The following is a 22,940-nucleotide window of genomic DNA, read 5'->3' as shown; positions in this document are numbered from 1 at the left end:
ACGGCTTCCCACGTCTCTGCCAGTCCCACTGCCCGCGTTATGCCCCGAGAAGCGGAGACCTAATCTTGGTCGGGGTCGCTTCCTAACGCAGCTGCCTGTTGCAGTGCTTGAGGCTCTGGCAAAGAAAGAATAGCTAGTTGGTATTCCACGTGGAAAAGCGCATGAAAAATAGAGTGAATGACAGCAAAATGTCCTCCTTTCTTAACCTCCATGTCTCTGTACTCCAACGGAAAGGAAAATTGCAGGTGATTCTGCTCCCCTGACTGCCATTCCAGGACTTTATCTGTCTGTGCAGTGCTGGGTGGAAGGCTCACCCCCATCCTGCCTCATCCCCGAGGTCAGTCCCCAGCTGGGACACAAGCAAATGGCACTGGTGGCAGAAGTGGAGCAGTTCTGATGTGGACACAAGTCCTGGGGACAGGCAGTTGCTCAGGGCCGTGCTGTCCTGCTGCTGCTGCAGCTTGTTCACTTTGGCTTACTCTGGCTTGGATGTGGCATGGAATGACAGCAAGAGGTTGGCTAGAAAGGGAATGTGCTGGCTATGAGAGGCTAAAGAGTATAAATGTGTGGAAGAAGAAATATGTGCAGAAATCAGTGATGTGAGAAACCAAAATTATTGTAGCAAAACCTGTATTAATTATGGTCTGTCTGATACTTTTTAAAGTCTGCCATCTGCTAGCATGCTTGCAAAAAAAGTGTACATCCAGTTTTCTCTATTTTATCTGGAAATAAAACCATGTAAGGTAAAGACTGCCTCTTCCATCTATTCCACCTCAGTGAACTGCTGAGACCTTTCTGATAGAGCTTTTGTGCCTCAGTCCCCCTGGTGTTGTGCCTTGTGCTTGCCCATATACTCCAGTGACTCTTTTCAATGGACTCCACATATGATGGCTTTAGTGGTACATAAGTAGATTCATATAATTGGCATTGACCTGGTTTGGAAGGGGGAAAGAAGAAACCACGGTGAAGTGATATGGAAAAGGTTAAAAAATAAAAGAGCTATCTTTTTCTGCAGCACAGCTCACTTGACATGTTACAAGCCTAACACTGCACACCTTCATTTTCAATATCTGGCACTCTGTTTTTCCTATGCAATACCCGCTTCACAGCAGGTCAAGGCATCTCTGACTCTGCTGAGTTATCTTGTTCATCAGTGACTTGGATGGAGGTGCAGAGGCCTCCTCAGCAAGTTCACTGATGACACAAAGCTGGAGGAGTGGCCGAAACCCCAAAGAGCTGTGCAGCCCTTCAGAAGGACCTCAACAGTTTAGAGGGAATGAGCAGAGAGGAACCTTCAGAAATTCATCAAAGGTAAATGCAGGGTTCTGCACCTAGGGAAGGATAACCCTGAGCATGGGTACAAGCTGGGGGCTGATCTGGCTGATCTGCTTTCTGTGAGGTGTAGACCTGTTCTCAGCGGTGCTCTGCAGAAGGCAAGTGGCAATAGTGACAAGCTTCAGCAAGATACAAGGAGAAAGCTGTTTAGGGAGGCTGTGGAAACTTCTCCCTTGGAGGTATGAAAAATTCAACTTAACAGTGTCCTGAGAAGCCTGGTCTAATTGGATCTCTCAGGCTGAAGACCAGAAAGGACCACCAAAACTTTTTAGCAGATTGTACAGGAAAATAGGCCTTTTCACGAGTGCATGGTCATCAGAAAAGAAACATGAACATCAGGACTTCCTCTTAAAGCTCAGTTCATGCTGAACAATAAGTACTAAATTCAAATATTCTTGCAAACCAAAACAAAAAATTAAACCCATGGCATGGGAAAAATGCATAATCTCCAGATGGTGGTTGTGTTAACAAGTCTGGATCAGACAATTTCTTGCTATAGCAAGAAACCAGAAACCAAGGCTGATGGTTTCACATCCAATGAACCAAAATTGCTTTACAACTTTGACGTGAAAAGAACCTATCAAAACCTTCTATTACATCTCAAGAGATCAATGATAATTTGTGCTGCAAAAGGAACATCAAAATGATTCCAATAAAATATTATAAATTATATGAAGGCCAAAATAATGTCAAGCTCTATTCCAAACACAAATCTATTACTTGACAAATAATAGTTGTTACTGACCATGCAGCCTGAGAAATGACAGGATTAAAAGTCATGAACTCCCTCATTCTGCAGAGGGATAAACAGGATGCTCTGACACTAAAGAATCTTTACATACTAAGCTTGGTCATTTGCCAATGGCAGTGATTTCTGTGTTACGCAATCTTCTGTTGATTCCTGTACACTTGCAGCCGATGTCTGCAGAACAAGACCTCCTAATAGCATTTTATTTCAGTTAAATATTGCAATCAGACTAATGGTCTACTAATTATAGTCTTGTCTCTTCCCATATTACACCATATGGTATCTGCAGACAAGAGGCAGAAGCTAGTCTGGTGGAGAAACACAAAATATTTCACAGTATTCAGCCCACTATTTTTATAAAGACACTGACAACAGCAGTATGACAAACTGAGCAAATCAATATTTTGCTAAATTAAGATCCTGGGAGACAATAAAAAAGGTCAATTGTTTCAATTATAATAATTTTTTTAAAATGTGCAAATACTATCTGTATCTTGTACTAAAATTCTTGACAGGGAATTCACTGGTTGAGAAAATGGTCTAAAATAACTCCAGTTCATCTCTGTAAATATGGAGGACAGAGCAACTGAGCACTAGTGGGGTTATGTTCTGGGTAACAGGCTCAAGGGAGATGTTGTGAGAAATGTCTGCTGAGGCATTTGTATTTCATCACAGATCTGAAGACCTGGAAAGACTGCAGGAGTTTGAGATCCAGAGAAAGTGAACAGCACCAGCCATGCTGGTGAAGCTGTGTCAGGCATGTTTATTTGTGATAACCACCTAGCAGCTTTTAGAGACTGCTGCTGGAGCCAGAATTTCATGTGACAGATTTGTGGCTCCTGTTTGTTGTTCTCTTCCTGGTGTGTTTCAATGGAGCTCATAATATCTGCTCAGTTTGGTTTTTACTGCTGCATTGAGGCATCGCTGCTACAGTGATGAAGATCAGTCGCAGAAGAAAAGGACTCCACCAGAATTTTCCAAATGACCATGTATAATTCATAGAGCTTCAGTATATCCAAATGCCAGCTAATATTTTTTCCACACAGAAATTCAAGGAATATTGTTGTTAGGGTTGCCCCAATCTGCAGTCATGATCCAATGTTAGTGCAAAACTGAAATATAGACTAATTGACTGAGCTGGAGATTCTGAAGCATATTTCTTTGCGCCAAAACTAAAAGGTTGCAGTGACTCCAGTGAGGGGAAACATGTAGGAAGCCATTAGGATGGGTTGCCCATGGGCATTCCACATACAAGGCTCCATCAGAATGAAACAAGACTAGAAAGGTGAGACCTGCTGACATTGGTCACATCATTGATCCTGCAGCCACAAATGAACTGTGTCTGTCTGTGTGCAATGGCCAGACACCATCTGGGACTGGTAGGTAGGTCCACCAGATGAGCAACCATGAAAGGGGGTGACTCCAAGAAGGAGCTAAAAGACAGCCAATATGTGCCTCAGATTACATCTATTGAGGCAGAATGTTTGACTTTTTTGTCTTTATTTTAAAAAATACAAACTGTTATAGCCTATTATTTGTTTAGGAAGTCTTTTTGGCCAATAATTTTGTAAAACTTAACTGTTATAACATCCTGCCCTCTGAAGTTACTTCACTGCCAAATTCAGCAAAGGTTGTCGCATGCAAACATATCTGAGTTTCAAAAACACTGTTCAAATTTATCACTTGTCTGGTGCCAATAGTTGATGGTTCTCAACCTGGCTGACTGAATATTTGATCATCTAATAATCTCTTTGTTATACCCCTAGTATTGAACTTCTCCAGATTTATCCCTATCCAAAAACTAGTCCAAATCCTTCAGAAAATCATATTATCTTCAGTCAATAAATACACGCATAATGAAACAAACTTCATTACTATTGTAAAAAAAAATCTATTTCAAATTTTTATTGTGTAGTTTTCCAGGCACTGGATCTTGTAACAAAATTAATAAAGCTATTTTAATAAATCTTTAGCTTGATGGATAGAGAACTCACTTTCAAGACTTGCCCAGTTTACATCAACACATAAAGAGGAAATATAACCTTCATGCCTCATGCTCTTACAATATTCCTTTTTTAAGCACAAAAGCTAGAAAATTTTGTCCATACTTTTTTTTTTTTTTTTAACTCTCCATTGGTGACCAGATTTCTCCTCATCCTAAAATCATGAGCCACATTTTTGAATGCTAGATACATTCTAGTGTCTACGAAGAGGACAGTTTTGTAGTAAGCTGTGGTCGAATGACACTAATGGTTTCTGGGCCTTTCCTTGTGGTATTCCATTTACCCCTTGTCAGTGATCCTTCAGTTTTTCTGTTCTGCTTCATGCCATTGCATGCCTATTCGGGAAGCAGTTTGTATTTAATTCCTGCTCTTTGTCAAGAATGATACAGGAAAAAGAACCAGCCTCTTTAGGGAGATAATTGCATTACCTGATGAAAACTTGCCATTTGTAGTCATATTCAATATGGGGGAGTTTATCCAGTTTTAAAATATTTTAATATTTTCCTTATTTTATCTTGGTACTGCATTGTAGCAGTTCCTTAATAAAAATGCCATGTGGTGCAACAGTAAATACCTTACAGAAGCACATCACATAGCTCCATTTCCTCTGGCAAACACATTTTAAATTAATCAAAAAAGGATTAACATGGAAAGATCTATTTTTCTTTAAAGCCATGCTAATTGACATTAATCAAATTACTCACTAACTCTTCATTTATTGAGTGCCATATCAGCCTTTACAATATTTTGTCAGGCTGAGGGCTGTAATTAGTCCAGTTGTTCCTTTAATCCCCTCTGAATATTGGCAGATCAACTCTCTTATTAAGCACTGCTGCCTTCACTGAATTGCTATTGACAGTTCTGTAGATGTTACTCAAACCTTTGTCAGCTTTTGCCTTGAGATAGAATCTGGATAGAATGCTGGAATCTCACTGTTTGTGTGTAAGAATTTCAGACTCATCACCTTTCTTTTTTCTTTCATTTTGTTACTGTTTTTTGAAAAATATTTGGAACAATTTCTTGGTTGATAAGCAGAGGCCCTTAGCATATTGATGATGAAATTCCCCATGGAGTGCTGCAGATGAACTATGAGAACAGTAGAGAAAACTGGGAAACCCTTTTTAAGCTAGGGTAGTATTGTAAGAAATTTACTTATTGCAAAAAAAGCAGAATGGCATGGGATGGATAGAGGGACTAAGGACCAGAATATAGTCGGTGGAGTGAAATTAGGCTCTGTCTACAATGTCCAGGTATAACACTGATCCTTGCTTTGAGTCTTTGATTCTTGCTATCAAATATTTTTTTTCAGGATCTTCCAACATAACTCCATTTATTGGAGCAGTCCCTCCTAGTAAATGAGTGCTGTGTACTGTGGGCATTAGGACATACTGGGGAGCATCAGAGGAACCTTTGACAGCCGTAGTATTCCAAGTCTGCTTCCCCTAGTATATCTGCTAGTAGCTGGCAAAAATCCTTTGCACCAGGCTGCACTAGGCATGTATAATTTCAATATTTTAATCCAACCCTGTTAAACTGCTAACAGCAAAGTATGCTTCTAAAACTGTCTTTTTTCTCTCATTTATCTTTTCTTCTTTTTCTGGTATCTCCTCTTCAGTTTTAGTAGCAGAACCTCCATGCAAAAGGTCAGGTACCCCACGGCCAAGAGCACACAAAGCCGCCTAATCCAGCTAAGGCAGCTCCGGGGAGCTGCAGGAGGGGCTGAAACAAAAGGACACAGCTCAGCACGCAACGCACATAATCTCTCAGAGTGCAGGGCCATGGAGAGGCACTTGCAAACTCATATATGCCTCCACGGGCACAGAGACACATCACATGGGGAGCAAAGACACATATGGTGGAGAAAGACATCCCTGAGGGAAGAGCTCTGATGAAAGGAGAGTGGTACTAAAAACGCGCCGTGTTGGGGTATTGTGGCATTGCTATTCATTTCGGCAGTGAGGAGTAGCAGCTCGGTGCATTAGTCCCCAAGCAGCGCAATTCACTCAGGCACATTGTTTGCTATAGCCATTCAGGTTTCTGCTCAGTGCGGGCTTGGCCTATTTCCCTTTTCTTTCATGCAGTGCACAATCCATTTAGGGATTTATAGCGGCTTAGAGGCCCATGTACACTGCCTTGTCTCTATCTGGTTTTTATTCTGTGATAAGAAGGCTTGGGGTCATGGGTTCATTGGTACTTGCTCCTCCTTGCCATTCAAGTTGCACAGAAATCTAATTATTCATTAGTGTTTATGATTTCTCGAGGTCCACCGATGTCCTCATTGCTGCTTGGAGGAGTTCCAGGGTTTGCCACAAAAAGTGAATCTGCTCTGATGTGATGTTATAAGTAAGGGGTGCAAGAGACACCAGAGAGGAGCAGGGGCATGAAAACAAATGTGATGACAAAGTGCAAAGGCTATTTGTGGTGAAAACCGTGGCCAGTATAAAGTGACGTGATTCCCATCATGGTACACACTTACGCCAAATCTTATAATGATCTTTAACACAGAAAACTAAAATCTTCCTGTTTGGACATTTTCTCTGCATTACTCTGGCCAGTAGCTCCTGACCTCTGCTCTCTACAATCATAGCACCTCTAGCTACAGCCTGGAAAAGGATATATTTGCATTTTGTGCCTGCAGAGGAAATATTGTCTTCATTCCCTTTCTGTGTGGGCTTCTTTAGTTTTAACCATCCCAGTGTAAATACATATCTTCACACTTCTCTCATTCTCTCCACTTCCTGGAGAGTTTGATTTCAAGTCATACAAAAAGCAAAGCTATGAGAGCTAGGAATGCTAGGAATAGCCACCAGCTCTGCTGACACCACCATAGTGACACTCAGTGGAAATGCCACTTATCCCTAGGTTGATCAAATTCTATTCCTCATCTGTACCAACATCCTCCTTGGATATGGTCCTGTAACCCAACAAACGTGAAGGATCCAGCTGACATATTTCACTTTACACAGAGTGGCATGGATCTCCGGTGAATGTCCCAAAGAATGGAAGTATTCTTAAAAAGGACAGAAGTAATGGATGCATAAACCCCACTAACTTCATATTAAGCCAGATTTTAAAAGTGTCTGACAGCACTCATGATAGAAGACACCAACGAAGTAAAAAACTATTCTCTGACCATTGTGTCCTAGAGCATGGAGTACCATTTCTGAAAGAAACAGAGCTGCAGAGGGGAAATAACTTTCCAGAAGCCAAGCAGCACCCGATCTGTTACACAGGAACTCGTGCGCCCCTCCAGCTCCCACAAAAGTTAATCACAACAGAGATACAGTGACACAGTTGTCCGTGCTTGCATCATAGCTCTTAAAGGCAGACGCCTGCTGGGAAGAGGTTAGAACACCTAAATGCTCTATTATGTCTGTCTGCTATAGCTTGACTATAGCTCCAAGAGTATTTACAGCGAGTGTGCTTTGTGTTGCTGCACTTTTTGAAGCTTTGGGTAGCTAGTTAAACAAGAGAAGGCTGGGTCGTGATTTGACTGGAGTTATTGTTGTGTTGGACACTTTCACTACATTGTGCCTTGCCCTGAAGGCACTGAAAGTACTCCTGTGGTGTCTGGTGGCTTGTGTGACTGTTGTCCAGACTGGATTTCTGCTCCTGACAAGTTCAGTACCTCAGTATATTGTTGTCTCAAAGGCAAAAAAAAATATGTCTCAATTTATTCTTCTGACTTCTTCTGTTCTCATTTTGGAGCTGTATAGGTTATAAATAGAATTGGATAAATAGTTTACTCTTCTTGAATCAAATGGGGAAAGTGTATATTTAACAAATTCAATAAAAAGTTTATTTCTGTGACATTTCTTATCATGCTTTGTTGATGAAAATCCAGGAAATACAGGATTAAATTCCTGAACAGTTTGGGAAACCTTCATTTCTATGCCTCAGTAAATAGGGAAAAGCCCAACATCCTGTTGAATTACTCTGAGGAACACAGTGATCAAAAGCCTTGAGCCAGGAAAACATCACCAGCTGGCAGGAGCTGAGCAGGAGTTGGGGGTGGCATTCTTGTGGGGAGACCAAGCTGTTCTAAGTGAGGGCAGCTGCTGGGGACTGCCTTCCAACAAAACTTCAAACCTTATTCATTGCTACTTACTCAAGAACTCTGATTTCTTTTACCATTCCTCTTCATTTGTTTTATCTGTCTGAGATGCTTTTATATTTTTGTTGTGGATTATCAATTGCATTCAGCTCCTGCTCTAACCCTGCTCTAAATAAGCCTGGTGCCTATCCTCATTTTTACCTCATTTTCCCCTCTCGGTGACCTTTTTTGTTCTGTATTTCATGGCCATTTGGAGCAGAGTATTTTTCTGTCTGAAGTGACTTTGCACACCTGGAGGCGTACATTGTGCTGGTCCTACCCCTCCCAGCCCTCCCTTTGGGTTACCCCCCAGCTTGTTTGCAGCTTCCTTGAAGGTCATTTACAAAACGTCTTGCACCTTGCAGGCTAGGAGTAGTCATGCACGGCTGCTCTCCAGGTACAGCAAGGTAATCTGAACCAAAGCTTGCAAATGTTTTGCATCAGTCCGGCAGACATTTCAGCAAGACCATGCTCCTCTGTCCTGCTTGTGGGAGTGCTGTGTGAGATGGTGTTGAAAGCTTATCTAAATCTACTGCTTCACCCCCAGATCTGAAGCCTGTTGGCCTGTCAGGGAAAGAAGTTTCTTCCACATCTTTATTCTTCGGGACCCCACATCTATTCTTCATGTAGACATTTTCTTTAAGGAATTTTGAAGCTGTCTGATGATTTGTTCCAAGATTTTTCTATGAATTGCTCATATTTAAACTCTTCTATGAGCAATAATCCAAAAGAATGGAAATTGAACATATTTTTTGGCCTTCTTGATATATTCCTTTAGCAAATTCCATCTGCTAGTGAGAGAATAATTGTTTCCCTCCTCTCATGTGTACCAAGGCACCTCCAGCTGTTTTGGGGCAGCTAAGTGAATTCATAGCTATCCATTGCTTGTCAATCCCCAGTGCATAAGAAAGGGACTAGTATTTTTTAAATATGTATAAATCAAAAATACGTTTACATAGGTTATTGAGATTGAGAAGAGTATATCTAATATCCACATAGGTGAAAATAACGGTTATTAAGCTGCTTTTTATTCTCCTTGAGAAGAATACATGAATCAGTGTAAATGGAATGCAGGTAATTTTCAAAGTTAAATGGGTACAACTTCTTTCAACAGTAACATTGATCAATCATCACAATCAACTGCTGGCGACTGATTGCCCATCTCTTGAAGCCTGTGTGAATTTGTGTAGAAAATGTTTTATCCCTGCAAATCATGAAGTTGAATCTTCGTTGATTGAATGAAATGTTAGTGCCTTTCAGTGTGTTGTTCCCATGGATCCCAAAGTAGTGTAAATGCTCACCAAAGTCAGTAAAGCCACAGCAGCTTAGGCCAGGTAGAGATCTGCTTCCCGAATTACTAGAAAGAAACGGGTGACCTGACAAACTGCTCTGAAATAGAAATGCATGGGTAACAGGCAGAGGAAGAAGAGCCAGAGGTGGGACAAGGCTGGTGGTGTCAGCAGGACACAGGTGAGGTCTCCATGAGAAGGCACAAGTAGGAACCAGAGCTGTGAGGCCCTGGGGGGGGCACAGAGGAGAAGGAGGGTGAACACGGAGCAGGGGGCTGTACAGGGAGGGTATGAGCTCCAAACTGATGGGCAGCGTGGCTGTCTTGACCAGTCCTATTTCTGCCCATGTCATTTTATTTTCTTTACCACAAATGAGTATCTTGCTAGCCACATGAGACCTGACACACCAGGCCCCCAAGTTCTCCTGCAGCTCTGGTGGGTGTTTGTGGCTCAATTTTGGCAGGATGTGTCCAAACATCCCTGTGCAGAGGGCAGAACCATCTCCCCATTCTGTCCTTCCCAGTGTTCCTCTGAACCAGGATACTTCCCAGACATGGTGCTCAGCACAGCACAAGTCGTGAAAGCACTGACCACTCTGGCCACAGCACCACTGGATACTAAATAATGTAGAAGACCATACAGGATCAAATGCTGCTTGTAGAGCTAAATAAATTTTTCTTCCAGTAAATTTATATATGTTTATTAATACTTTTCAATTTATTACAGTGCTTTTAACAAATATTACTGCTATATAGATAAGTTTGGTGATTAAAGAATTACCAATGACATCTACCTGACCAAATGCACTACTTCTCTTAACAAGGCAGAAATATATCTATATATGTGCCACAGGTATTTGAACAGGGCTCAATTTAAACCAATTAGTAAAATAGCCTGTTGGGACTAAAAATAATTGTTGTCTGGGAATACGTGAATTCAACACTGCTAGAAAATCCCTGCCATCTGACGTAGGAGGATTTATAGGTTTAGTGGAAATTGCTTTCCCCACTGTCCAGATTAAATACTGCAGGATGATTTTTTGTATGAGTAAACATCCTTTCAATAACGATCAGACCGATAATGTCTTAAAAAGAGAAACAGGATCTACATTTAGGTTTTCTTTTTCTTGTATGGACTATTTCTGGATACAGGACCTTCAGGTAACATGTTGACTGTCCATAAAATGCATTTTAGCATCTTCCTCCTGCTGTGGGGATGGATTTTATCCACTGAATGCAGAACCCACCGACAAGGAAAAGAAATACATGAGGTATACAAAAAAGGCAGGTGAGTCTCATGTTTTTATATTCAAGTAGCTATAGTTTGGATAAATGCAATATTTTGGGTGATGATAAAATGGCTAACAGATAATTTCAGCTTGCATTTGCAGACTTTTGCCAGATCTCTCAGGCAAAAATATTTTCTGTAGTTTCTTTTGCCAAAGAGTAAGTTTTAATGCATTTTCTACAGTGAAAATCACTGCTTCTTTCAAAAAATAGGTTTCTGAAGTGTCTAAAAGTTTGAAAGGGTACCAAAAAAGAGGTATTTATATTTGTGGTAGTTAAAATGTGATAGAATATTTACATGAAAGTGAAAATGAAATTTAGGTCCATGAGAATTGTTGAATTCACTAAAGATTAAATAGACTTGAGATCTCAGATGAAAACATTCAGAATTTGTTTTTTTGTTTCCATGTAATTTGTCTTATAGACCTTATAAAAGGAAAAAATAACGTCTCTCAGCAAGGCAATGGTCAGTTATCAGAAGAACTAGAAAGAGCATTCAGTATATAGTATTAATATGCTAAAATTATCTAAAACATTGTCTATTCTTTGTCTCTCTATCTCTCTCTTACAGAATGACTATATGATATTTTGATCTATCTTGTAGACAGCCATTTTAGGAGGATTTGAGTGGAGGAAAGGTTTTTGTTACAACTGAGTTCTGATTATTTATATTCTATTTGGGAAATATTTGGAACTTTGTGTGAGAATTTTTATGTTCAGGCACAAAACAAGTTACACCTGGAGGAAAAAATACTTTTTCTTTTTTTATGTAAGAATATAGCTGACACATTTAATGTTGTTTAAATGCTGTGTACTTCTACTTGTGACAAACTGAACCTGTATCATCTCTGCTTTACTATAGTGTTGATCTGTAAAGGCTCCATATCATCATCAGTCCTATAAAGTGTATAGGGATGGAAATGCAGGAATGTCACAGTCCTGAGGAATTCAAACCACTCTTATTAGCCTTCAGAAAAAAACAGCTGAAAGGTAGAAGGGATGGAAAGTGCTTATTTTCCTGCAGCCCCTTGTAGCAGGTGAGGGGCACCTTACAGAGTGACTGCAGTGTCCCAGGCAGTCCTCAGGCATCCATGAACCATTTGATACGTAGGAAGTGGCTTTAGCAGTGGCACCACCTCCATGGAGTTATAACTGGCAAAATGGATGCAGTGCTCTCTTCATGAGCAGGCCCCAGGGGATGCATTACCAGTGACAGTATGGGTACAAGAAAGGCACAAAATCCCTTTTTTTGATGAGGCTTCATGACAGTGACAGCAGAGACGATGTGTTGGCTGTAGCAAATAAAGGAGGTGAAAAGCAAGGTACCACCATGTGAGCTGGGAAGCATCCAGACAAGAGGAATGTGCACACACAGCCATTTTCTTGCTTGTCATCTTTAAGGAAAGCTCTATAGTGCACTAAATGCTTAAGAGTGTCAGTGCAATGAAGTGACAATATAACAAATCAAAGCAGAAAAGTGTTAAAAATGTGTGAAAATGGAAAAGAAATACCTATTCACTAAATGCAGGAGCTGCCTCTTCACCTATACTTTGCATATAAGGTGTAATTGTTCCAGGGTAAGCCCATCAGAAAGCCCTGAGGTGATGTGGCTCTGGAGAACTGGCTCCACTGCCCTCCCAGCATGCCCACGCTGGCCTGGGAGGGCATTTCTGGCCTATCTTTTCCTCAGTAGGGCACAATGAGTTTGAGGAGAGCTGATGGGGAGAGAGGAAAAAAGCTGGCCTGTGGCTGTAGGGTTGTCCATCAGCAGCATGGCGCCCAGCACCGTGCCCACTTTGCCTTGATGGGACAGCCTGTGAGACACCCATGTAAGGTAAAAAAAGATTATTATGGCCATCCATAGGATGACCACAGGACCTTAGGATTTCCTCCTAAGCACAAACAACAAACCCTTCTGTACCAGACCTTCAATGTCAAATTCAGAACAGGATTGCAGGTATTTTTTAACTCTGGCTTCCATCTGTGTCCTGTTCTGTGCTATCTTGTCTCCTCTCCATCGAGGTATTTGCAGGAGGACCAAGCCTCCAATTCATCTCTGCTTACATACATTCAGGAGATAAATCTTCTTGCATTTCTCAGTGTGGAATGTTTCCCAAGCTTTGACCCAGCCATTTGCTTGTTTTCCTTCGTCCCTTTACTGCTTTTTCAAGATTGACATCAGGACTAGGTACAGTATTTGTACAGCCCTCCAGCAGGTGCTGTATGCAGAGGTAATCCCCCTGACCTCCCCCTGACCTCCCCATGACTGCAGTCAGGGTTTTCCAGTGGGATATGAAGCCAAACACTGCCAGGCATCTGTGTATAGCAGAACACCTCATCTCAGAGGTCCAGCCAAGCCTCTTTGCTCTCATGGGGTGGTCTCTTAGATGTTAAGATGCTGGTTATATAAAACAGTTTTGAATTAGGCATGATTCCTTGGCACTACAATCAAAGTCCATGTCTTTTTCCATCACAGAGTTAGATGCTGGATTCAAAACAGATTGGAGGGTGCTATATTACGTCAGAAAAACATGCAGAAAACATTGCTCCTGAACATTTTGGATTTGACTCTGTTTCCCCCTCCCTTCAACATCCAGCCTTTTTGCAGGAGGAGAAGTTAGAGTAATTGACCTCTTTACCCCTTTCTGAACACTCTTATCTCTTGCTCCATAAGGCTTGTGGTAAGGACCAGGATGGAAATCCATCCATCCACTATAGTCTTTTCTTTCTGAAGAAAGACACAGACCTCAGTGGGGATTGGTGGGAAAATCTATTTGACATGGAAAAGACTGTATCCACACCATCACAAGATGCTCAGGATGGCTTGATTTGCACCCATGACCTCCCTGGCCCCCAGAATCCCTACAGAACAACAAGATCATCCTTTTGCCCTAGTGCCAGGGCTCAGTGCCAGCCACCGGTGTTGGCACATGGCAGGTGCACCTGCTGTAAAGACCTGCCACATTGGTGGGTTGCCAGCATCCTGCTGTCCCTGGCAGACGTGTCCAGCTTTGCCCCTGATTCTCACGGTGCAGCTGATGGAGGAATACATAGGCTTTAATTTGTTTCTTTGGATTGTGTATCAGTTTCTTCCAAGGAGACTTACTTGCACTGAACTCTGCTTTCAAATTAAAACTCGCCTCTGGATCTGCAGTTTTCAGCTCTAGGCCTTCTCTTTTCACCTGCTCAAATCCAGCTGAGTTCACATCCACAGCCTTCACAATCTAGAGATGTGGCAAATGGAGTATATGGGGAGCTGTAGGGTAAGACACTTTCTCTGTCACAATTTTTGTCACTGCAGGTACCCCATTCTAGCATGAGACATAAGAGCTGTGAAGAAGAGTGAGCAGACAGGAGAGGCTTTGTTCATGAGAGTTCATGTATACACCACAGTCTTATGAGGACTGGGTTTGCATGTCAGGAATTTTGATAAAGTTCCCAAATAATTCCTTAAATAAAGCTGCTGAGGCTTTAGGACATAGTGTGACAAGAAAATGGCAAAGCAGTCTAGGTTAAAGTATACAGATAGTCACAGTGAAAGCAATACAGTAGATAGCTTTATTGCATGGGACTTACTACAGAGCCTTCAAATATTGTAATTCATTGTAAAAATATCTCTGTGCCAGTCAAAGACTCAACTACTTACTTTTGCTAATCTCCAGGACAAATCACCTCAAAGGAATTTCACTTCAAAGAGCAGCAATATAAAAATAAAAGCTTTCTCACCTTGCAGACACGTTCACAGTTTGCAGTCAGCTGTGTGCAAAACCTGCAGGGATTGCAAGGCTTTTTATGCCTGTTAGGTTCAGAGTGCCAAAACTCCTACAGAGAGGAGCTGAGTTCCGGAGCACTGGCAAGAGAGCTGTCTGCTGTTTTCCCAACTGCTCAGGCTCTTGGAAGGCCACCAGGCTTCGGAGGGAGGCGGAGAGGGGGGTCACTAGAATGATGCAAAGGCTTAGTAAAAGTCAAAACATCATTGTGTCAACAAAAGGGCCAAAGCTTGTGTTGCTAATTAGACTTGCAGAATCTACTAGAGAGGATGAGCAATGGGAAAAGAACAGACCTGGAGCTGAGCCATGTTGTTCTGCCAGAGCTAACTGCTAGGGAGGGGGAAAAAAGTCTCTTTTAACACTAAAATCTCCCTGGACAGCATTAAAACCACCTTTCAGACAAATGGCTCTCAACAGAAGAGATTTCATTGTAAAAGATCCAGAGATCATGTTTGTTTAACCTTACCTAAGAGACTCACTTCATGTTGTTTGTCATGTCCCTACCATTCCCTTACTAATAATTTTGCCTCACTCTTATCTCCAAATAGCAACCCATTTGCATAAACAAATCTTGCTAATGCAAGCTGTCTTTAGATCAGATTTGTGGAGTGCATGGTAAGACTGTAAAATGCCTGTTGAAGGCATTGCCACATTATCAGTGGTGAGCCAGATCCAGTGAGCATTGCTTTCTGGGATCAGTTTGAGCTGTGTCTGGACACCACTTGCTCCAGCAGTGCTGGGTCTCAGGAGAACAAGAGGCCAGTGTGGACTTCAGGCCAGTGCAAGTGGTATCTCTCCATCTCCCAGTTATGAACTTGCCTTCCCCTTTCCTCCTTTCTTCTTCATCTCCTTCACTCCTTTTCTTTCCCTTATGCAAGTTTTCTCCTCTTCTTCAATAAGCTAGTTCTCTCTATTTTGTCCCTGTGTCCCACCTACCTAATTTTTTTCCCTAGCCACATCCCTTGCCCTTGTCACATAAATCTGCTAAGATTTACACTGTTGCTTTCAACTCCGTATCACTTTGTGACTTACTCCAAACTCTTTTCTTGCCTCTAACCATGCTCCTCTTCTTTATATTGTTATACATTAGTTTATTTTTTGTTATTGCTTCACTGTTTCTCTCATTTGCTTTTTCACCCCTGTCATTCTTTCCAGAAATTTCAATTATGCTTGGCACATTTTCTTGGACCAGACAGAAGTGTCCCCCCTCTGCTTCTCATAGCAAGTGATGATGCTTTGAAAACTCTATTTTCTACTTTCATCATTATCACCAACCTCCTTTCATCCCTTCTAGAATTTATCTCGGGTGTATGTGCCACACAGCTTCCTAACTTTATTTGTTTCATTTGTGGCAGAACAGTCTCTACTGGCACTTCTGTAGCTATGTTCATACACCCAAGTACTCTGCAACCTTACATGGCCCCTAATGGTAGAAGCTCCAGGCAACATTGCAAATTCCTCAGGATCAGCAGCTTCATGTTTTCTTCTGGCCCACCATTACTACAATGTGTTTTATGAGCTGGTGTGAGGAGACATAATGGGCTGTGTGCAGCCTAGCCAAAAAAAAAAAAAAAAAAAAAAAAAAAAAAAAAGCCAACCCCAAACCAATTCAAAGATGCTGCAAGGTAATTTCTTCCTTCCTGGGTGCATATAAATTGATTTTATCATTGCAGGGTTGAGTTCACATCTGAAATGATGATGGTTTTTCTTTCAAAATATGCTCAGTCACCTTGCAAACTCACTTCTGTGAAAGCACTCACTGATTTCAGAGTGAATTTCACAGTGTGATGCCATGCTTATGTGCTTTCTTTCAAGTTTCTTTTCCTTGCTATGCATTGCAGAAAGTCTTGAGTGACAGATTCCTGCCCACCTGCACCAAGCTACTCTTGAATCCATATGCTTGCACCATTATCACTTGGCCATCTTCTCCTTTCCCACTCTGAGAGCCCTGCTCAGGATGCCTGGAAGGCTTCTCCACCTCCAAGATCTCTCCTCTTACTCTGCTATTTTTTCTGGCTATGGACATTGGATATGTGAGATGTTGACGTGCCTTGGTGTTGCTACCAGCTTTGAAATGCCTCTGTCTGGTTTGCTGCTCTGTCCCCAATAATGCTGAACCATTGTTTGTCCTCTTGATCACTGTGCATCATTACACTGATGTTTGCCAAGAAATAGCACAGTGACACTTCCTTAGCAGTGACAGTTTGGAGGCCATCACTATTTTAACATCATTTCTGAAGGCAAAATGGAAAAAATTAAAAATACAAAGTAGAAATGAATGTACACTTTTCTGAATTTGCTAGCACTGAATTTTTCTGAAATCATGAGAGTCTGCTGCAATTCTCCACCCATAGTTCTGATTTTAACTACCTTGAATAGTTACATATCTTCAGTAAATATTGTTTCCAGTAATTACCCTTTTATCCAAAATAATTTATAAAGCTATTGAACAGCAGTGATCCTATCACAGGTGTCATGGGACTACACTGGGAAACTTTCTTCATGGTAAAAACTCTCCATAATTCCTCTGTTTCTTGTTTTGTAACCATACACATGTGGGGAGCTTCATTCTGACTTCTGATTTCTTTATGAGAAGAACCTGTCAACACTCTTTGGGAATCTGAGGTACAATGTGTGATCTTGATCAGTCTTGTCTACAAGGCCGCTAACATTTTAGAGAAGGCCATTATTTTACAACAACTGCCTGAAAGGAGGTTGTAGGTACCAATCTCTTCTCTTAGGTAGCAAGTGACAGGACAAGAGGAGATGGCCTCAAGTTGCACCAGGAGAGGTTTAGATTAGATATTATGAAAAATATTTTCATGGGAAGGGTTGTGAAGCACTGAAATAGGCTTCCCAGGGAAGTGGTGGAGCCACCATCTCTGGAAATGTTCAAAAAACATGTATATGGCATTTGAGGACATGGTTTAATGGTGAACATGGTGGTGGTCCCAGGTTGATGGCTGGTCTTGATGATTTTACAGTTCTCTTCCAAATTTAACGTTTCCATAATTCTAAAGGGCATAATATCCTTCAAGAAAACTCTTCTTCAATGTTTACTATATTTATCTGGTGTCTACTTTTGGTGGTTTTTTCTATCTTTGTAGCTAGTTAGTCCAGTGGAACAGTCAGTAGCTTTTTAGAGTTCCAAAGAAGTGGAAAGTTGTTGCCTCCCAGTCCTGTGTCACCAATGACAGTTGATTGAACAGTTTCTTACTTGGCTTTCTTCTGGGTAAAAGCCTTTTGACTTGTTACTGTTCAATCCATTTACTTTAAATCTATCTCTGGTCCTGTGCCAAGATGAATATTTCTTAACTTTGCTCCAACAGCAGAATTGTTACAATTCTACTTTTTCTGTTCTATTCTATTACAATTCTATATTTTTTTTGCCTAATTAGTCCCTATTCATCATTTATACATTTATTTCTCCATATTCCATGTCATTCTTAGTATTATCTTTTATTGAAATTCGTCGTATTAACATCAGACCTTTTCTCCAACATGTTGTGGCTGCTTTGAATTGTGACCTTAGATCCCCAAATGCCTGTTTCTCTTTCAAGCATGCCCTCATGCCTGAGTTTTATAATTCTGTCATCTGTCTTATTATTGAAAATATTGATCAGCTACTTCCAGGATGAAATCTGTGAAATGTTGTTTAGTGTCTCTCAGCAGCAAATTAATGGCATCACATTAACCATGGTACTTCAGACATGTTCAAAGTCACAGTTCCATCTCAACCCTATTTCCCTTGTTTAGTAATGAAATACTAAAAACCTCACTCAAATCTGCTTTTCCTCCTGCTTACACTAAGGCAGCCAGTTACACCATCAGACAGGACATTAGACTGGCTTGACGTCAATTATTGCAAAGATTCACATTGACTGATCTTTATAATCTCATTCCCTGGGGGAGGGGCAAACCAATGGATCACTTGAGCTTGTCACAATTTATTTTTAGATCTCAAAGCTCCAACTTTCTTCTTTTGTACTCTTCTTAAAACCAGGTATTATTTTCACCCTCATGCTCTCCCAGGGGCATCACCCATCTCTGAGGAGTCCTTGAAGGTGATGACTTACAGCTCAGAGTCTGTAGCAGCTGGTAGTCCCAGTGCTCCTGGGGAAATGCCATCAGCCTCTGTTGACTTAAATACCTTCAGCTATCTAAATACTCCTTAAAATGCCCTTCCCTCACCTACACTGTGCTTGCAAGTCAACTTTTCTTCTAGGACTGGGTCAGACATGAAAGCTTTCAGCATGTTCTGCATTGCCCCATTAGTCCTGGCCTCTTCCCTTCATCTGTTTCTCTTTTTCACTTGGCTGAGTCCTGGCACCATGCCTGCCTCATCCTAGCTGGCAGGATGGACCTTCTGCTTCCTCCAACTCTTCCTTTCAACATATGTAGCACAAAACTAACAAACACCCTTGCACTGCATGCAATTCCTACAACTTATATAGGGGCACTTCCATTTGTGCAATATCAGGTACAGTGTCAAGACCTCAGGCAGCATGACTTTTCTGTGAGTAATCAATATGTGTACATATGTTCCCTTTTCATCTTTAGTCAGTGTTCATGTCCAGGCAAAGAGCAAAAGAAGTGCAACTTTTAAAGGATGTATGTATGTCTCCTGCATATTTAGGATTCTGAGACTGACCTGTATTCAAGTAATAATGGATTTAAATGGGAGTCCCATTCAAGTTTCTGCATCAAAAAAATATGGTAGAAGAGCCCTGAATCCGAGAGTTTCTCAGATTTCGTAATGTAAACATCAAAAATAGTGCTATTCCCCCTTTCTTTTCATATATTTAACAATATATATTATAATAGCAATGTATCACCTTTCTTCACAATCTTTAAACTTATTAATCATATGGGCACATGGTCCAAAATAATTACAAACAAATAAGGGCTTGACAAATGCAAAAAACCCCAAACATTTAATGATAAATTTTCCTCATTTCTTAGAGTCTTGTTTACAGCTCATGGCTTTGCAAGTCTCTCAATTTGAGTACAAATTACTGGGTTTCTATCCTACATTATCCCGGGGGAATTAATGTGTTACACAGTGGATCATGTCTGGTGAAGTGCATGTCACTAGGTAAAAGTAGCTTCCTCCCATTTCAGGTTTGCTCTTTCCTCCCTCAGGTGCTGGGTGGGTTTTCTTCCCATTTAGCTACCTCACTTTTCCTCCTTCTGCAAAGCTTTTCCCTGGGCTCTGGACAACTTTTCAGTCTTCACCTGGACCTGCTGCACCACCTGTTCACCAGCATCTCCTGCTTGCTGAGAAGCCTTCCCAATTCATTTGCAAGTCTTAAGGCACGCTATGGAGGAACTTTCTGTGAGCTCCTCACTCCAAACACTCTTCCTTTGGGACACAGGCTGGGAAATTCTTTAGCACAGCAAGGCTCGCATGTCTCCAGGAGCTGGACATTATCTCTGTCCAGGTGAGGGGACATCACTACTCATGAGGGACTGTCCAGGCTCTCTGTGCCCCAGGAGTCATCCCACAAAATAATGAAGCACTGTTTGAGTCTGATGCATCCTCTCTTTGCTCCTTTTGATATCTTCTGGCATTCCTCAATTCCCTCCCCACTTCTGCCCACCTTTTCTCCTCAGTTTCACCCAAAGCACAGGTGCTGTTGCAGATCCCAACTCCCTTTGTCTCTGCCCTACTTTTTCCCTGCAGGAACCTCCTGTATGCTTGTGCATACAATCCCCAGTTCCTTTTTGCTTCTCCTCCATTCCCTAAACCAGCATTCCCCTGTCTGCTTTTGGCCTTTAACAGGATGCTGATGTCGCATGACCCGCAGTCACTAACCGGTCGTAAAATAGGGTGATCAAAGCCTAGTCAAATATGTAGGCATTTACTAGCTATTTAATAATATTTTTACTCTTCTCACAGATCTCTAGAGTACCAATACACCTTTGCCAACCCCATGTCCATCCTGCCAAGACTTTGTTCCCCACAGGGACTTGTGCCGCCTCCGCTGCCCTCTCCTGCCTTGCCCAGATGTAATTTGATGGGAAGACCAAGCAGAACATGGGTGCTGGCATTCCCCTGCCCATCATGGCATGAGGTCTGTGCAGCATAGCTGGTGCAGGATGGAGGCACGGCACAAGCTGTCCACCCCTGCTCACACAGGGATGGAGGGCCCAGACTCGAGTGCCATGGCATGGTTGGCAGGCAAGAGGGACTTGTATCACTTTCTTTACTTTCCAATTAGAAGTCCTGCTGAAAACTGGCTCAACTAGCTCCATATCCCCCATTGCTTTGCACCAGTGGTGAGGAAGTCTGTGTATTGGCTGATCTGTGAGATTACAGGCGGGAAATGCATATTGCAGAAGTAACATGTGCAAACTAAAATGCTACAACAGGTAGTGACCTCTCACATTTGTTTTGGTTGCTTCCAAAAGTTCTTATTTCCAAGATGAAGAATACTGTGGAGTTTCTGGTGCGCATTGTGAGTGTGCACCTGACATTCATCTAGCACCTGTTCTGTGAAGTTGGGCATTTGGAAATGCCTGCTGGGACCTTCAGATATCATGGTTGGACTGTTTCTTCTGAAAATCAGACACTGTTAACCCTAACCATGCAAGCCTTTTTGCTGTGTTGGGGTGATTATTAGAGCAATAGGAAATAGCATGCTTTAAAATACAAAAAGGGTAACTTCCTTTTGCCTTGTGTCTGTAGCAGTAGTGATCTGGGTTGGCTGATTTTCTTCCCCAGCTATCCTACACTTCAGCCACATCATTGACTCCCAGCCCCAGCAAGCCTCAGACTTTGGGGCAGAGGCATCTCAAGGACCCTTGAAGAAGTGGGTAGATCTGGGGCAATGACTTTTTGCATCACCCCAGCTGCCATCAAGGGCCCAAGAGTTACTCTAGCAATGCCCTGTGAATAAAAGCCACTCTGCTCCAGTTGTTGCTTTTTCACAAAGCATCTCTGTGAGCTTCATGCGACACGAAATGCCTTTGGCATTGTAACTGCTGGAGATAAAAGATTGTGTGTGGGGAAAAAAAGGGTTGTTCATGATTCAGAGTATTTTACCTCAGGGATGACTGTTTAGTTTTAAGGAGCCTATCACCCCAGTGAAGGCAGGAGGGACACTCCCAGCCAGTTGTGCTGAGCAATCTGTGCACAATGTCTGGGCTGAATCTCCTGGCTGAGGCTGTTGACCGCAAACATCCAGAAACAGCAGAAGCCACAGCAGCTTTCCATTGATTCACAGTCCAGACAGGAGGGGTAATGGGGTCCCATGATGGAACTGCCATTGATCACTGAGCCAGCAGAGGACTTCCCAGGAACCAGAGCAGAAAAGATATTTATTGAGTAGAAAGAAATGGGGCTTCAAATTGGAGTAACTGGGTAACAGGTAAAAGTTTTGCCACCACAGAGCTGTGACAAGGGGAACAGGACTGGCAAAAAGAAGCAAAATACCCAAACCAAAGCTCTAATGAACACAGTATCCTGCAGTAGATGGAGCATGGGGGACATTTTATGCTTGTCAGTGACAGGGAGATAAAGTTAAAATTAGAGGCGAGAGAGAAACACCTGGAGAAAATAAAATGAAGCACCCAGGGTTGCTGGGTGCAGAGGATGGGGATGAATTAGCCATGGATCCTTAATGGCCATGACTTGAAGTCTTCCTTGACAAGCAGAATAGGGACAGAGCCACCATGATAAGACCTAGAAGGGAAATGAAAATTAGAAATTGCAAAAACATGGCCTGCTTCATCCCTGTTCAAATACCAGCATTATTCCTGAACAGCCAAGAGTTTACTAGGGCACTTAAAGTAATGTAAATCGGTCAGCTTGTTGCCAGAATCTGCTTATCCCCAAAACACAAGAAATTACTTCCTGACAGCCAGCAGATGAGAAGCAGGCAGCAGTGAGACATATCAAAGAGGATGTAGAACAAGGCAGAAGACTCCAGAAAGTGCATTTTCCATTTGTAAGTGTTTTGCTGTGTGCTGTGCAGGTCCAAGCAGTGCTGCAGAAGCTGCTTCTTTTAATGGCAATGATGCTGCATGGCCCAAAGACTCTCCCAAACACATAAGTCTGTGCACTTATTCCTAGAATTCCTCTATGAAGCAGTAGATAATGGTAAAAAAGAAGTAGATAATGGGAAAAAAAAAATCCTACTCATCCAGTGCCTCACTTCAGGGTAAGTCAGTGCTACAGCCCAACATGCCCATTCCTGACCTGGTTGTGTGCTTCTCTGTGGCAGCAGCAGGATGAATTTCCTTCCCATACTATTGGCTTTTGGAATGTTCCCAGCTCAGAAAGGAACAGTCCCACAAGGCCTGGGGTTCCTCCACCACACACCAAAGGGACAGTGGTGCTCAGGTGCTGTCAACCATTACTGCAAAAAGAGTTTTGCCACTGTAAGTCTCTACAGAGGGATTTGAAATGCCCGCT

General features: G+C 42.0%; 1 protein-coding gene and 1 long non-coding RNA gene across 8 annotated transcripts in view; one reads left to right on the top strand and one right to left on the bottom strand.

The window, feature by feature from the left end:
- LOC115494283 (uncharacterized) overlaps positions 1–15,199 on the bottom strand; it is a 57,151-nt gene extending 41,952 nt beyond the window's left edge. For 6 of the 7 annotated variants that reach the window (XR_012054959.1, XR_012054960.1, XR_012054962.1 and 3 more), the window contains exons 1-2: positions 14,481–15,199; positions 13,895–14,010 (exon numbers count right to left, since the gene is read on the bottom strand). This is a non-coding gene — a long non-coding RNA (uncharacterized lncRNA). Of the gene's footprint in view, positions 1–13,894; positions 14,085–14,480 lie in introns of all 7 variants that reach the window. The other variant, XR_012054961.1, reaches the window with a different exon arrangement.
- The window catches only part of GABRR1 (gamma-aminobutyric acid type A receptor subunit rho1), a 29,671-nt gene continuing 17,325 nt past the window's right edge, over positions 10,595–22,940 (top strand). Inside the window, exon 1 of the mRNA XM_012572683.5 lies at positions 10,595–10,755. Within this exon, the coding sequence (XP_012428137.5) occupies positions 10,634–10,755 (122 nt within the window). The 5' untranslated portion in view covers positions 10,595–10,633. The remainder of the gene's footprint in view (positions 10,756–22,940) is intronic.

The sequence above is a fragment of the Taeniopygia guttata genome, chromosome 3, assembly GCF_048771995.1.
Source record: "Taeniopygia guttata chromosome 3, bTaeGut7.mat, whole genome shotgun sequence".
NCBI lineage: Eukaryota > Metazoa > Chordata > Aves > Passeriformes > Estrildidae > Taeniopygia > Taeniopygia guttata.
This window is presented reverse-complemented; position numbering and strand designations above follow the sequence as displayed.